Source organism: Ixodes scapularis, unplaced genomic scaffold, assembly GCF_016920785.2.
Source record: "Ixodes scapularis isolate PalLabHiFi unplaced genomic scaffold, ASM1692078v2 PGA_scaffold0__279_contigs__length_252992795, whole genome shotgun sequence".
NCBI classification, from domain to species: Eukaryota; Metazoa; Arthropoda; class Arachnida; order Ixodida; family Ixodidae; genus Ixodes; species Ixodes scapularis.
The window spans coordinates 179,875,890-179,891,954 of record NW_024609835.1 but is presented as its reverse complement, the minus strand read 5'-3'; the positions used below and the strand labels follow the sequence as shown (position 1 = coordinate 179,891,954).

The 16,065-nt window shown below is 46.6% G+C and overlaps 1 protein-coding gene across 1 annotated transcript in view; it reads left to right on the top strand.

Moving 5' to 3' along the window:
• LOC8034224 (unconventional myosin-Ia) overlaps nucleotides 1–16,065 on the top strand; it is a 121,354-nt gene that overhangs the window by 72,449 nt on the left and 32,840 nt on the right. Inside the window, exons 19-22 of the mRNA XM_040502041.2 lie at nucleotides 1,069–1,190; nucleotides 1,642–1,709; nucleotides 6,224–6,440; nucleotides 9,118–9,267. Coding sequence (XP_040357975.1) covers nucleotides 1,069–1,190; nucleotides 1,642–1,709; nucleotides 6,224–6,440; nucleotides 9,118–9,267 — 557 coding nt within the window. The remainder of the gene's footprint in view (nucleotides 1–1,068; nucleotides 1,191–1,641; nucleotides 1,710–6,223; nucleotides 6,441–9,117; nucleotides 9,268–16,065) is intronic.

Sequence of the window (16,065 nt, the reverse complement as noted above, 5' to 3'; positions counted from 1 at the left end):
AACTGCACGAAACAAAAATTTAACACATGGGAATAATAAATAGACGGCAAACACTGAAATGGCCCGAACAACTAAAATATTGACTTACCGTAAGGAACTTAAACAACAGTCTGAACAAGCCGCTCTGTCTCCGGACCAAGAGAAGCAGAATTATCTGAATGTCCAAGCAACACGCACTATGTCCTCTATATTAATCATGTTTAGCGTTGATAGTGTCATGAACATCTCAGCATTGCTGTAAGCGCCGTTTAATATCTAAGCGCAATGTTTGCCACACATAACTCTAAGTCGAAAAATATGGTAGTCTCAAACTGGAACAATCTAAAGTTTCAAATAAAATTTACTTTGACATTTATCTTTAGAAGATGGTGGGGTGTAGGCAAAAAGCTCCCAAACTCCGGTCTGAGTGAGTCTGCAGCCCCCGCCCCTCCCTGCTTCAATGATAAAGCACAATAAATGTTTATATACAAAATGACTTGAAAGCGCACTTCAGACAGAAAGCACGCATTAAAATATGCAACAAAATGACATAAAAAAAAGACTCATTGAAACATTTAAAACTAGTTTTTGATTTTAGTCCAAAAATGTATCAAATTCGGTCCACAAGCGACATCATTGTTTAAATTAATGGCGCGTTATCTATTTAGTGATAAACATATCCAGTTTTTTGTCAGCGAGCGGTCTTCATTGGCCACAGGGGCCGTCGAAGCAAGTAGCGTGTCGGCTAGTAGGGCTCATATAAAACACTGGCTAAGCCATCTTTAAACGCACCTTTGGTCCAACATTTACAGCAAACATGCAATGGGTCGGATTTTGTTGTGGTACCTGCTGAATATCGGGGATTTGCAAGGATTTATCAGAACTACTTTAATTGGTTGATGACTTTTAAGAAATCGCGTGAACTGCCGGGGTGTTCATATACGGGTCCCTTTGAGAAAAGAAGAAATTTATGCATGATTCGAATCGGAGGTTTATTTTTATTTTTTTTGTTCGCGTCTTTGGAGCGCATTAAAAACATATCTAGGATTCGTTAAACGTGTTTTAATTACGGCAACTGTTGGATTTCAGGAAACCCAAAGCGTACGACTCTAAAACGTCCTACTACGACTGCCACGCAATTTAAAATTTCCATTGGGGCCCTTGTAAAAAATCTTCAAGCGAAAACGCCAAATTACGTCCGCTGCATTAAGGTGAGCTTTACGCGTTCAATTCTGACGATTCTTGTTTCATACATATTTTGCCCTGAAGCCTTTTACAGGAAACTTCAGGAGAATCTTGCGAGGTCATATTGTACACGTTTGCAACCATGGCTTCTTCGTGCCGTCATCTTGTCGCTAGTGTGCGTAAATTGTGCGATAGTTCGGCCTCGCTAAAGAGTCACCGAGGTTGCCATAATGGTGGCCCAAGAATACGTTTTACAGCCATGGCGGTCAGATTGATTTTTGAACCGTGAATGCTAGCAAATGGGTATTACTGTGGCACAAATGGTACTCTAGGGTATCAGCACTAAATATCAAATTACCCATGCACACGAACGCTTGAATTTGAAAGGTGACAAAATGCGACTGAAATATGGCTACAAGCATGCGTCATGTTTCAGTGAGATAATGCGTCTTTTTTCTGCTTTTTTCACTTTGCAAGCCAAATGAACTCAAGCAGCCTATGATCTTTGAGATGGCGCTGGTCCAACATCAGGTCCGATACCTCGGGTGAGTACGGTGGAATAATATGCACTTGTCTATTTGTCTCTAGCTGTAGAAAGCCGGGTAGACATAAACAAAATGCTCCAGACAAGATTTGTATGTTGGTATATGTAGTACGCAAAAGGGTAACGCTGTACGCAATCGAGGGTGTCTAATTGAAAAATCCCAAACAAACGCCCAGCGTCGAAAGATCACCCCTTTATATATTTTTTTCCATTCAATCCCTACACCATAGGTAGTAATTCATTCGGGATTTTACGGTACACAAATGTTCACTCGCAGGACGTGTCCCGCCAGTTCCATCGGGTTAAACTGTTTCATCATAGGACCCAGATGATCGCAACTAAATTCACGTAATATACTTAAACCACGAATAGCAGGCAACCTGGTGATGGCGTTAAATCTTGAGGGCATCGTTTATACTTTGAGGCGAAGCGTACCTTCGGTCAATAATTATATTTAACAGAAATAATACATTTCCACCCCGCACTGACTTCTGTACAAAATTCACACAAGAGCAGCTTTTGCTGGTTTCTGTGCTTTCTGACGTATTTTTGTGCGACTGTTAAGATAATAAACGTGTAATGACTTACATAACTTACCCTTGTAATAAATCTGCAGCGGTCGTCAGTTCTGTATAAAGTTCTGAATGAATTTATAATTTACTTTGACCACCGAGAACGATATCTAGGTTTACAACATATCAGGTTTCGCTGAAAAAGCTTTTTTTGTGATTTACCAATAATACATACGTAATATTATTTATAACAGCACTATAATTCTAAAATATAATTAATATAATTATTATACTTCCTGTTCCGCTCTTTATTTATGCCAAGAAGTTGCATGTTTGGAAAGCTCACAAAGACCTGATCTGGCACAGCAAACTTTTGACCGTGTCACACTGAAGGAAGTATAGCTATCCTGATAATATTAAGTTAGTTCTTTTCAAAGATCTTATGCGCTCATTTTTTTTGTTCAGCACAAAGGGTGTCAAAAGTGATGTATTTAGTCGTTCAACAATGGCAAAAATGGGGCTTTTCGCTCAAAAAATTGCACTTATGTGCGTAAAAAAAGCTGATGTTTTGGTGTGTATGTAACTTACTTTTAATATTCTTTAAAATATGTTTTAATCATTCAGCCCAGTGGTTCTCAAATGGGGGTCCGCGGAGTCTTGTGGGGTCCGCGAAGGGATTCTAGCTGTTTGTGAAGCCCTTCCTCATTAGTCAGGCCCGGCAATAAAAGTCGTCGTTATGAGATAGATCAGAATTATTTTCTTTAAATTTTCGGGTGAGTTTTCTTTTGTGTCCTTGTCAGTAAAAGAAGTATACTTCACACTAGTCCTTAGTTATATTCATTTTTATATCATTGTTATATTTAACCTATACCTTCTCTCTCCCCTCACCACGAACGGCGTCCTCCATCGTCTCCACCCATCCACAACAGTTCAGAAAAATATTGATGGTTGAGAACCACTGATTTAGCAAAAGGGTAGCATTTGCTTCAAGGCTTTTTTGTATCTTGCAGAGAAAATTTAAGGCATACATTCCTTTAGACAAAATTTATTATGTTATATTTAGTCTTAGAAGTGAAATTGTCTGGGGGTCTTCGGTGTCTCACGCTTGTAAGCTTTACTATGTTCAAACTGAAAGTCGAGAAACAAACAAAAAATTACGGAAGTGAGCAATTTTTTAAAAAAATATACTTTGTTACCTCACGTGAGGGAGGATGCTACTCCATGGCGCATATCAACAATTCATGATTTAAACCAAGATAGGTTGATGCACGGATATTCAGGGATATTTCGTAAATTTTGAACTTTCTGAAAAATGAAAATAAAAATGTTTAACCGGTCCATTTCCGATTCTGAGGATGAATGAAGATACAAAATCACAACGTTTGTCTTTTGGGGGAGCTACTGGTGTCATACTTGCCCAATGTATTTTTTTTCACTCGGGCATAAAATTGCATTCTCACAAAGAGCACTCATGTTAAGATGTTTTTAACTGTCAAAAAATATTATCTGAGGTTTTCACTATAGGGGCCTGCCACTTTCTATTTCGGTCGCTGTTCATGGCAAAAATGTTTTGTAACCACTCAATTGGACGTGAGTCATCGTCCGTAAAGAGACACTGACACTAACAAAAAAAAATTGTTTATATTTTACCAGGCGATTTATTAGGGTGTCAGAAGACTCCTCAAGGAATGCTTTGCTGCCGCGTCCAGTATATTTCTAATGAAAAAAAAAGAACAGTGAAAGCCGTTTACTACTCCCTGTAACGCTGAATTGGAGAGCAGCTCTTGAGGAGGAGGAGGGAAGGGTACTGAGGGGAGGATAGACCACTCCTCCTTCTCTTCCTCCTCCCCTCATTCTTTAATATTTTCCGGGGGGGTCACCTGACCTCGGGGGGAGTGGGTCACGTGACCTGGGGGGAGGGGGGTCACGTGACCTTGGGGGTCATGTGACCTTGCGGGTCACGTGACATTGAGGTGACCTTGGGAGGGGTCGCGTGACCTTGGGGTGACCTTGGGAGGGGTCATGTGACCTTGAGGGTCACGTTACCTTGGGATTACCTTGGGGGTCACGTGACCTTGGGGTGACCTTGGTTACGCCGACGGCGACGCCACTCAAGCCGTAAACGGGTGCCTAAAGCGCCGTTCACACTGTTGCGACCGAGTACGACTGAGAGAGACCAGACCGGTTTTTAAGCCTCTTACGACTTCTTAGGACCGGATGCACTGCAGCGCGGAGCTGGTCTAAGAGATCGCGAGAGGCTTAAAAACCGGTCTGGTCTATCTCGGTCGTACTCGGTCGCAAGAGTGTGAACGGGCCTTAAGAGCTGCGCTCTAAAACGCAACTGCTCGAAACCGAAACTCAAATTGGACTGGGGATGGAGAAGAAATAAAGAGGACAAAGGTACCAGAACTCACGCGGCTGCGCCACTTTTTTTTTCAGTCAACGTATTTGCAGCTTTTTAGTAGCCACAACAAATGGGCATTACATTTTTTGTCCATTTTTTGTATTGACTAAATCAAATTTGGGGGTTTTACGTGCCAAACCAACGACAGGCATCTGTCACTTTGTATTGACTGTGTGGCTGTTATGACCAACGACTTTGACTATCTTTTGTGGTTGTACCTAAACCACAGAAAACGGCCTGTGACCACGGAAAAGAGAGTGAACGCCACTCAAAGAGTCCACTTCTCGATCGGGGGTTATTGGGCGGAAAAAAAGACGAATTTCGAGCCCTAAATTGTGTTGTGGGTAGTTGGGCTCTGATATTTTATGAACAAGTGAAAACCTTGGCGAGCGTAAATACCCCCTTAGTGTCCTTTTAATCATGCATGCATTGGCTCATTTTATAATATTGTACCTACCGCAGCTTTAAATTTTTTTCAACAAATCTATAAAACTATTTTACAAAAACTGTACCCTAGTTTCCCATATCTGTTCAACTGACATAGTAAACTCTGTCGCGAAGGGAGAAGGAACGAGGAACACAGCACTCCAAGGTCAGCGAAAAACGTCATTAAAGGGCCTCTGAAAAAAAACTTTTTTTTTTTTTAAACAGTGCGATAGGAACATGCGTGTCAAAAGATCAATTTTACGCAAAAAAAAAAAAAAAAATTAGAGCAATATTGACGGCGAGAGATTTATTTGAAATTCTGCGCGCAAAATCTATGACGTCACGGAATGATCATTTGCTCAACGAAATTGTCATTCGGACTTTCCACCTCAATGTGAGGCGAAGGAAATCCACCTCTGCTCCACGCGCCTGAATTGCCGAGAGAAAAACAAGTGAAAAGGAGGTGGCTGCCGACTAAATCACGTCTCGTGCCGTCAATATTGATCTAAAAATATTTCTTTCGCGTAAAATGTGATTTTTTTTACACGCGTCTGTCTCTCAACCAGATTGTTTAAAAAAACGCATTTCCTTTTTCTTTTCAGGGGCCCTTTAAATAGGCCCATGAAGAGCCGAATGCCACAATTAGTGTCAACGCAACAAAAAATCTTTAAGGAACTAGGAACTACCAACAAAATAACTTTGACAACCGAAGGCACCAACACAACGACACGGTCCACCAACTAAACAGGAGCCAACTGAGGAGCCTGATTATGCCTGAGGAAGAACAAGCAGTGTTCAAGTGCTTGTTCCTCCTCAAAAATCGGTACCGAACCGGCCGCCTACAATATGAAATCACCTGCCTAAGTCAGCCTTTATGTACCGTAAACAACAACAAAAAAAGGGCCCTCAGCACACCGAAAACGCAATTAATATTACCGTAAAATTCGGAATGAGTCCTGAGGTACGGTTAAGCAATAAAAGGGGTAAAATAGGGGCGGAGGGGAGGGGGGTTTGGGGGGGGGGGTGATATTTTATGGGCGGGCGTTTGTTTGAGATATTACGGTAGTCTATTAATCCTTCATCGTACGAAGAAAACATATGCATTTTGGTTTTGATCCTTAGTCTATTCATCCCGAAACGTCCTATTCCACGGTTCGTTTTCTTCCGGTGCAGGCTGGTGGAGAACCTGAAGGTGCGGCGCGCCGGGTTCGCCTTCCGGCAGGAGTACGAGGCCTTCCTGGAGCGCTACAAGCTGCTCAGTCCGCACACGTGGCCTCACTGGTCGGGCCTCCCCGTCGAGGGCGTCACGCTCCTGCTCAGGGACTTGCCCGTCCACCCCTCCGAGTACGCCTTCGGCAGGACCAAGATCTTCGTCAAGAACCCACGCACGGTACGCTCCTTCTCTACCGACCGCTGAAGGTGAACGCCGATATAGACTGGTTCGCTGCTGAATGCGGGTATCTCTCCTGTGGTTGAAATAGCCGTAATGGGAATTTTGGGGTCAGAAGACCGGCTTCGGGCGGACAAAAGACTAAAAGAACCTTACGCTCCAGGCAAAAGGCTGCCATGAATCCCTCCTCGCTACAATTATTCGAGTTCGATATTGCGTGCAGAAAGAGGGTGAACCGTCTTTAAAAAATGTGATTGAAAAAAATCGAATTCGAGTACTTTAGGAGCCGTATATAAAGTGTTTTATTTGTAGAGGCTCTAAGAAGAAAGGAATAAAAAGATTATAGGCGAGGCTACGATCTTCTGAGCGATATGGGCTGGAACGCTAGGTACTTTCTCACCGCGAAGCCGATCGGGTGACCTGGAAATTCCCCTTGTGGCTATTTTAACTGCCAGGAGAAATACCAGCGTTAACGAGCAAACCTGCCCTGGAGAATTTTACTTTGAAGGAGTCTTGAAGATGCGTCTTTTTCTGGACTCATTTTTCGCATTTGTTTTCTGAGTTCCTGTTTTGCGTTATTTGTTATTATTTTGTACTATATCACGATGAGCGCAGCGTACGCCACGAGCCATCTCCATCAATCCAACAATGTGAACGTATCACGCACTTTCTGTGCCCCTCCCGGACATCGAGTGGCATTTACACACCATTAAATGTGCTCCAGTGACTCGAAGCGTCCACTGCTGTCTATTGTAAAGCGAAAAAGAGGAAACGAGCCACGGCTGACACGGCGTAACATGTGAATCAGCTTAATGGGCTTGAAATTTACTTTTTCACTCTACAGGTCGAGATTTTAGTGTTTTTTTTTTAAATTTTATAAAGACTCAATAATTGGAAGGAGTAGTTTTTCTTCAAATAGGGAACTCAAATGAGAAAATTTGGTATTTCTTCGCAGCCTCGAAAGTCTACGCGCAATAAATTGTTGTGTGTGCGAGCAGCCTGTCGTCTCATTTATAGTCCACCAAAAGCGTTATCGGTTGTTATGTTTTTCGGGATCAGGTATGTTTTTACCGCTATACCCCGAAGACGGTATCCAACCGCGTTCTTCTTAACCTACGACTGTAGAAATTTTATCGAAGACGTCACTCTTGCCTTCATCTTTTTTTTTTTCTATCCTAAAGGAACTATCAGTGACAAGTTCATAAAGGTATTTGCAAGATGCACTGGAGCACTTCTTTCTCAATGAACTACCTATACCACCTATAGCCTAAGAAACGTAGGGAGGTGGCCTATTATGTACATGCCTCTATTTTCCTGATTCGCTCTTCGGAGTTCTTACGGGCGAACCGAGAATGAAGTGCTCAAGACTTGCCACGCACTGCGTACCTCAACCTATCAGTGGACTGGTAGGCTGAAAAGGCGCGGAGTCGCCATAATTGTATCACTGAGTAACACTAGCATTTAAGGCACCCGAGACTCGTCAGACGCGAACTTCTGGTCGAAGCTTATGGAGCGCGCCGATTTGATTCTCGCGTCGATCACGCCGCGCTTTTGTCACAGACGTCCAATCTGCGCACTCCGCGAACTTTCGGTTCAATCTTTGTGTCGGACTACTCTAGGGCTCCTGTAGTCAGCATTTACGCAGAATACTAGGCTAACAAATTGTCACTGAACTGGTAGCACCATTGGAACATACTACAGAGTGAGATCGAAAAATTGAAGTCCGGTGTTTGGGCCCGCATAAATAAACAACGCATCGCAGAGAACTGAAACTTTGTGAGAAACTGGCGCTAGCGGTGGTGATAAAAGGCGAAAGCTTGAGCACATGACGTTAGCTGGATTGAAATACACAAAAGAAAAACAATAATGATCTATAGGCCATCTAAGCTGAATTTGCATCACACTTCTATTTGAGACTAGATTTTAAGACAATATTTACGCGTGCATGGCCGAGAGGACACGCTTCTGCTTACTTCTAGAAAGTTCGTGTTTACTCTTACCCAGAGTGGAATAGATAAGGAGGCCAACATTTCCTTGCCGAGTCAGTCTCGCGAGTGTTCGATGTTTGAACATTCTAGACGGAGTGTTCGGGATACCGAGTGTAGTAGATGAGGAGCCAAGGCGTGGCCTTGCCGAGTCACTCTCCGGACGACAACACACTGAGGCACTCCCGCGCCAGTCAGCCGTCACGCCGACACTCCGACGCTCGCTGCTGCCGCTTTCGACGCTCGCCGCTGCTTTCTTGACTCATTCTCTCTGTTGTTTTCCGGTATAGGTTCGTCAATTAAACGTTTATTTTCAGTTTTATGGTTGTCGATCCTTTTCATCCGCGACAACATTGTTTTCTTTCTTGCTGAAAAGCCTTTTCACTGCTATAATTACTACATGCGCCCAAAATGTCAAGTCTGAATTTGGTGAATATTAGGCTGAGGTGGACATCGGCTCATAGATAATGTTTGTTTTTCTTTTGTATCTTTTGACCCAGGCAATGTCATGTGCTTAAACTTTATCACTTTATTATAACCTGCAGCGTCACGTTTTCGCCGAGTTTCAGCTTCCTGCGATGCGTAGTTTATTTATGCGGACGGAAAGACCCCGTTTCATTTTCTCGACCTCACCCTGTAGAACTGCTGTCGCTTTCCGTGCGAATTCGCTAAATAACTCTTACGTGCTTTAGGTTTACGAGCTCGAAGAATTTCGGCATGAACGGCTGCATGAGCTGGCCACCCTGATTCAGAAGACCTGGAGGGGCTTCGTCATGCGGAACAAGTTCTTGCGCATGCGCGAGGGTCAAGTGACCATCTCAAGCAACTTCAAATGCTGGAAGGTGAGGCGCTCTGGGTGAGACTTCTGAACTGGTTTACCTAAAGGTTGCGAGGTTCAGGCGGTTTTTAGATCACCTCTCTTGCCAGCAATTAGTGTGGTTTGTTCGTCTGGAGAATCGGTAATTACATTTTGAACAACACAAAGAGGGCTTTTCAGGGAACTTCCAGCTCATTATCGTGCGTCTAAAACACAAAACTTTCCTTTAGAATAGAGCGCCCGTGATATTCTCTAGGAACGCTTTGTTGCGTCACTATTACCCGCGAACTAGGGCTTTCGCAGGTATTAGGGACCTTTTGTGCTATCGTCTTTCTCGTGCGCGTAGATGCAAGCGATGAAAAAAAAAAAAAAAAGGGCGTTACGCGACGGTCACTTACCGGCGCCTATGCATTTGATTCATGACTGTTTTGTTTCGTGCATTCCGCTACACGAATAAAATTGCGCAAACATATAGGGTGACCCAAGTCACCAGGCTCGATCTAAAATGGATCGTAAAATTCGACGCCTGCACGTAGCAATCTAAATCTTACGTGAAAGGTGTATTTCACAGGTCGGTTTTTTTTTCTTGTAAAATTACAAAGCGTACCTGTTTTTCTGTAAAACAATAGCGCCAATAAACTTGCCAGGATCTACGGCGGGCGGCGACGCAGACGACCAAGTCCAGTAGCGAGGTGTGTTTGGCGTTCTTCTTGATAGATAGCGCTAGCTTCTTATCGCAACGGCTCGCGTCCAGCGTGGTTTATTAAAATGAATATAATCTTTCTGACATGTACCTTCGCTTAAAAAATAAATACGGACAATAAAAGCAAACTTAAAGTAAAAGGACGTGCCTGCATACCGATGGCAATTTTGCTGCCAACAGATTTCTTCTGCGTGTCGTCTGCTTTCTTTCGCTGGTCGGCTGCACCCAACGTTGCTAGATTGCCTCAAGGCCAGTTCAGACACTTGCGTTCGACTGCGGTGCGTCCGATTACGCAAGCGCGACTGCGGAACGATGCGGAGTGCGCTTGCGGATGGCTTGTACACACATGTTGTTGTTGAAGCGATGTTTATTAGGAAATCGACGTTGTTGTTAGTTACGCTCTGGGCGCACTTGTCACTGTCGATAGGAAAGGGAATTAAGGGAAAAAAGAGATAGAGGAGGAGAAAGGGGGAAGGGGGAAGAGGGTTTCTTCAGAGTGTTGACTCGCGACTCCTGGAACTCCCGAAAACCTCTGGATGTAAGATCTCCAAGAGCCCCAGGAGCCGCAAGCAACCCAGATCTCTTGGAAGTCCTAGAGGATCTCGAGGAGTTCCGCGCTCCTCAGGAAGCTGACTACACTTTTGAGTGCCTTGTCCGTAGTAGCTCGTGAGGCTCTTGGACGCAGGAGTTCTTCCAAGTTGGTACTAGGTAGCCCTAGGTGGGAAAAAGCATCACGGAGGTTGGTGCCCTCCTTTTCGTGATCACTGCAGTGCAGGAGGAGATGTTCGGCGTCGGCCGTTTCCTCGCAGGTCTGGCATATGGGGTCAACACTGAGTCTGAAGCGACTTATCCACGCCGTTGTGAAGGCGCTTCCGGTCCGTAATCTGTGCATTACTGCGGCAGTTTGGCGGTCGAAGCTGCGCGGTACCCGAGCTGGGAAGGCACCCGCCACCACTACGGGGTCCGGGTGCTGTAGGGCGATGGCTCTTCTCACAAGGAGTTTTGCGTCTGAGAAGCGGGGAACGGTTGAAAGCGGGCACTCAGGGTCCTTGTGAGCCCGCACCGCTAGAAAATCAACGACTTCATTGCCTCTAATGCCACAGTGGCTCGGGAGCCATTGGAAGGCAATGTTGTTGCCTTCTTGCTGAAGCTCGACCGCATCCTGCGCGATTGAACGGGCCAGGGGCGTTGCCCGTTCGAGCCTAGATAGCAGCTCGAGGGCTGATCTTGAGTCGCTCAGGATGACCCAGCGTAAAGCCTGTGTGCAGCCTGTCCGAATACCCCAGAGGGCGAGCCGTATGGCTGCTAGCTCTGCCGTGGTGGAGGATGCCTGGTGATCCAGGCGCTCACTGGTACCCACAGCTGTTGCCTCGAAGAAAGCCGCTGCTGTTGCTGTGCCTCCGGAGGGGTCCACCGATCCGTCGGTGTGCACTCGGGTCCACCCATCGTACTGGGTAACTAAGTGGTCTTCCGTGAGCTGCCTTGCTACGACCACTGCTACGTTCTTCTTGGACCGCAGTCCAGGGATATGTAGGCTGATCCGCAGGGGATGGGGATCTTTGTGCAGCTCTGGGAGTGGAGCGAGTGGTCCTGGTGTGCCAGCTATGTCACCAAGAGTGCAGAGGTGCGTCCTAGTCTTGATTCAGCGCGCTCGGCGATCCTCATTAGGAGCGTGATGGTCGAGTCGCAGTTTGCTCATTCGAGTCAGATGACCCAGCGCCCCTTCTTGCATGATGTTTTCTACAGAGTTAATCCTGGATTCTGTGAGCGTATGTCGAGACGAGGCTGTGCGGGGAACTCCGAGGCAAATCCTGAGTGCCACGCGCTGCGCTTGTTCAAGGTTTTTGAGCTGGTTGGCACTCAGTGTGGCGAAAGGTAGGGCGTACAATGGGCGGGCCAGGATGAGCCCCCTATACAGTTGCAGCATCATGTGAGATGAGGTTCCTCAAGTAGTTCCGCCGAGCATCCGGAGGATGTTTGTATGGGTTCGCATCTTTTGAAGAACTTCCCTCATTGCTGGGCCCCAGGATAGCCTTGAGTCCAACGTGACGCCAAGATATGTGGCCGTTTTCGCCAGTTTCACTGGAGTGTCCCCAATGCATAGTGTGGACATGAACTTGCTTGGCCTCTTTGGAGCGTAGCACAGCGCAATCGTTTTTTCGGCTGATATTGCCAAGCCCAGTTGGTGGAGACGATACACTGCATTTGTCAGGGCTCGCTGGAGAGCGCATACCATACGTTGCCTTCTGTAGCTGGGGGCAGTGGACCAGAGTGCCACGTCGTCTGCATAGACGGCCATGCTGATAGGGTACGCCGGCTCTTCTACAACCCTTGCCGCCTCTGGGAGTGACGCGATGGCCAGAGCAAAGAGTAGCGGGCTAACAACGCTCCCTTGGGGAACTCCTCGGAAAATTTTCCGGGGGTTGCTCACCGCGTTGCCTGCCTTTACACACATGGTGCGTTCACTAAGAAACGCACAAATGTATTTCAGTGGTCGTCCGTTCACCCCGAAACGGCGTAGAGCTGATATGACGGCCTTGTGGGGGAGGGCATCAAAGGCTTTGCGGACGTCCAGAAAGACGGCCACCGCAGACCAACCCTGCGCTTTTGCCTCTTCCAGTGAGCTGACGATATCTCCCATTGCATCTACTGTGCTTCGATGGTGCCGGAATCCCGAAAAACAGTCTGGTAAAGCCCTTGCCCCTTCTGGGTGGTAAACAAGACGGTGTAGCACCATACGCTCCATCACTTTGCCGAGGCATGATGTCAAGGAGATAGGCCTGTATGAGCTTAGCTGGTCTTGGGGCTTGCCGGACTTCAGCAGTGGTATCGTTGTTGCTACCCTCCAAGCGTCTGGCAGCTCAGCTGTCCTCCAGACTTTGTTGATGAGAGCTAGCATCGCTGGGAGTGCCGACTCGTTGACGTTTCTCAGGGCCTGGTTGATGACTCCATCTGGTCCTGGTGACGCGCGGTGTCTGGGAAGGGAATCAAGGACGTACTGCAGCTCGTGCAGAGTAAAGTCGGTGTCCGGTTGTTGCATCAGAGGTGCCGTGGGATGACGGAACTTGTCCCAATTCTCGGGGGGTGGTCCCACTGTCGGTACCAGCGGAACTTTAGTAAAAGTATCCGTGAGGAGTTCTACCATGTCCGTTGGTCGGAGGTTCATGGCCACGGCCATTCCTAGGACTGGGTTTCGGGGAATCGGGCGGCCCGCCAGTGTTCTCGACATCCTCCAAGCCCGGCTTCCTCCGGACGGCCTGTCTAGAGTACTACACTTGAGACGCCATTGTCGGCGCGCCAGTTTCTTTCCGTGTTTCCTGAATCTGGCATCCAGTCGCCTATAGGCCAGGGTATCCTCCGGTTTTCCGGTGACCCATGACTTTCGCTGGGCACACCGTCTTCTCGCTCGGAGTTTAAGCCATTCGAGGTCAGGGTTAGGACGTGTTAATGGCACGCTGACTTGACGGGTGGCTTCTTTGAGGACGCGCGACAGTGTTTCTGAATTGAAGGGAAATCCACCCTCTAGTGCTTCTCCAAGCAGTGTCCTGTAGGGGTCCCAGTCGACTATCTGGCAAGTCATAAGGGGGACTTTCGGCGGTCTTCCAATTACAATTGGAAGGTGATCACTCTTCCAGCTGTCCGCCTGAGGGGTTGCACTGAGCCTCAAAGACCAAGTTGTGAAGGTGAGATCAATCACGCTTCCCGTCACTCCAGGGCGGATAAACGTCTGGCTCCCATTTGTGATGTTCCTCAGGTCAAGTGCTTCGACCGTTGCCTGTAGCTCCCGTCCCCGTGGGGAATCTTGCTTGTCTCCCCAAGACTGCGAGTGCGCGTTGAAGTCTCCGGCTACTATAAGGTCTCCCTTGGCTCGGACTCGAATGTCCGCAAGTACATGGGTGTCCCAGGGTGCGTTAGGGGCCACGTATACCGAGACAATGGTGAGTGGACGTCTTCTCCATTCCACCGTCACCGCCACGAACTGCGCACTCTCAGTGCATAAATCATTGAGGTCCACCTCACTTTGTGGCAACTCTCGACGCACCAGTAGTGCTGCCCGCGGAAACCCTCTTGCCACATGTGGTTTGCTGGCGTACACTACATGATCCGCAATGCGCATGTCGCCGGCTGACATTCTTGGTTCTTGGAGAGCTACTGCATTGTAGGCGTTTAAAAACAAATACCTCCGACTTGCATAACAATATCAACCCGATTGTCCTCTACGACCGATTGTGTCGTTTGTTGGTTCCCCCACGTACAACCTATCTAAATATCTAGTAGAGCTGCTTTCTCCCATAACAGGGAATAACAAATTTACAGTTATAAACTCTCGAGAATTTGTTGACCTAATTCGAGGTCATGTTCTGGACAAGGGAGATGTAATGGTCTCGTTTGACGTCATATCTTTGTTCACTAATGTTCCGACCACTCTTGCAGTGGAAGTTGCCGAAACACGCCTACGTAATGACTCCACACTTTCGTCACGGACATCTCTGACAGTTAAGGATATTATTATTCTTTTGCGTTTTTGTCTAAATCAGTCGCATTTCACCTTCCGTGGACAATTCTATCGTCAGATTGAGGGTTGCCCAATGGGTAGTCCGGTATCTGTGACCTTGGCGAATCTGGTAATGGAACACTTAGAGCAGACCGCGTTAGAGGTAAAAGCATGCCCTGTCAAATTCTATCGACGTTACGTAGATGACACTTTCGTTATTTTAAATGAGGATCACGTCGATGACTTCCATGCAACCCTAAACAGCATTGAACCTTCCATACAGTTCACGCGAGAAGTTGAACAAAATAGCACGTTACCTTTTCTGGACGTAACTGTTTGCCGAAGTGACACCGGTCAGATTGAAACCACCGTGTATCGTAAACCTTGTGATACCGGTAATGTTTTGAGTTTCAATTCTCACCACCCCGTAGAACATAAGCGAGCCGTTGTAAAAACTTTAATTAGCCGATCAGAACATTTGCCTTCAAATTCAAATTTACGAGCATCGGAAGTTCAGACTGTTATCGGATCCCTTTTGAGGCGCGGGTATTGACAAGGTTTTATTGAAAACACACGTAAACAGATGCAGCAGGGAAGAATAAAAGCGACAAATAATTACAAAGCAGACGTGGTGACTATCCCTTATGTAAAAGGCGTCTCAGAATCAATTCGCCGGTCCCTCTTGCCACTAGGTATACGAACAACTTTCAAACCCCATATAAAATTACGTGACCTCATTTCGAAGCCAAAAGATCCAACCCCTCCTGAATCTCAAAGTGGTGTTGTATACAAAGTGAACTGTCAGGACTGTGACAAGTGTTACATCGGAGAAACTGGCCGCAAACCCGCCTCAAAGAACACAAAAGAGACGTGGAGAAGGCAACACATGCCACAAGATCAAAAACTGAACTGGTGGACCATTGTTGGACGACTGGTCACACTTTCGACCTGGCGAACGCTGTGACCCTGGCACGCGAACAACGGTGGGGCCCCAGAAGATTTCTGGAATCATGGTGTATTCGCAGTGACCCATCTGCCTGCAATTCTAACCGCGGCCCCCTCCCCGACGTATACACCGACATTCTGAAATAACTTCTCATTTAACTTACCATCCAGGACGGACGTAAAAAGAAGTTGAAGCGAGGGCAGACGATGATAATGTCTCCCGTATGCCATGGACGAAGAAGTCGGCATAACCAGCGCTACGGATGAAGAGAAGGAAGAAGAAGCGTTGGATTCCTGGTAGCTAGTCGGGTGTTCCCAGGCCGCACTGATGATGTCTCCCGTATAGGAGACGGAACGTCTGATAAATGTTGATATTGTTATGCAAGTCGGAGGTATTTGTTTTTAATCATGAATCCCGGCTTTTGGAACATGTTTGCATTGTAGGCGTTGTCCAATAGGTGTTTGCGGAGCACAGGGAGTCGCGTTCTCAATCCGTTACAGTTCCATTGAAAAACTGAGCAGGAGAGGGGTTGAAGATGCTTGGTGGTCCTCTTGTTAATATCTCCCATCGTGGATGAGTTGGTGTGGGCAGGCGAATGGTAGAGGGCTTGTGATGAACAGGGTTCCTTCCACTGCATTGCAACAGACTCAGTTTCAATATGATGTGACTCATCTGTTCT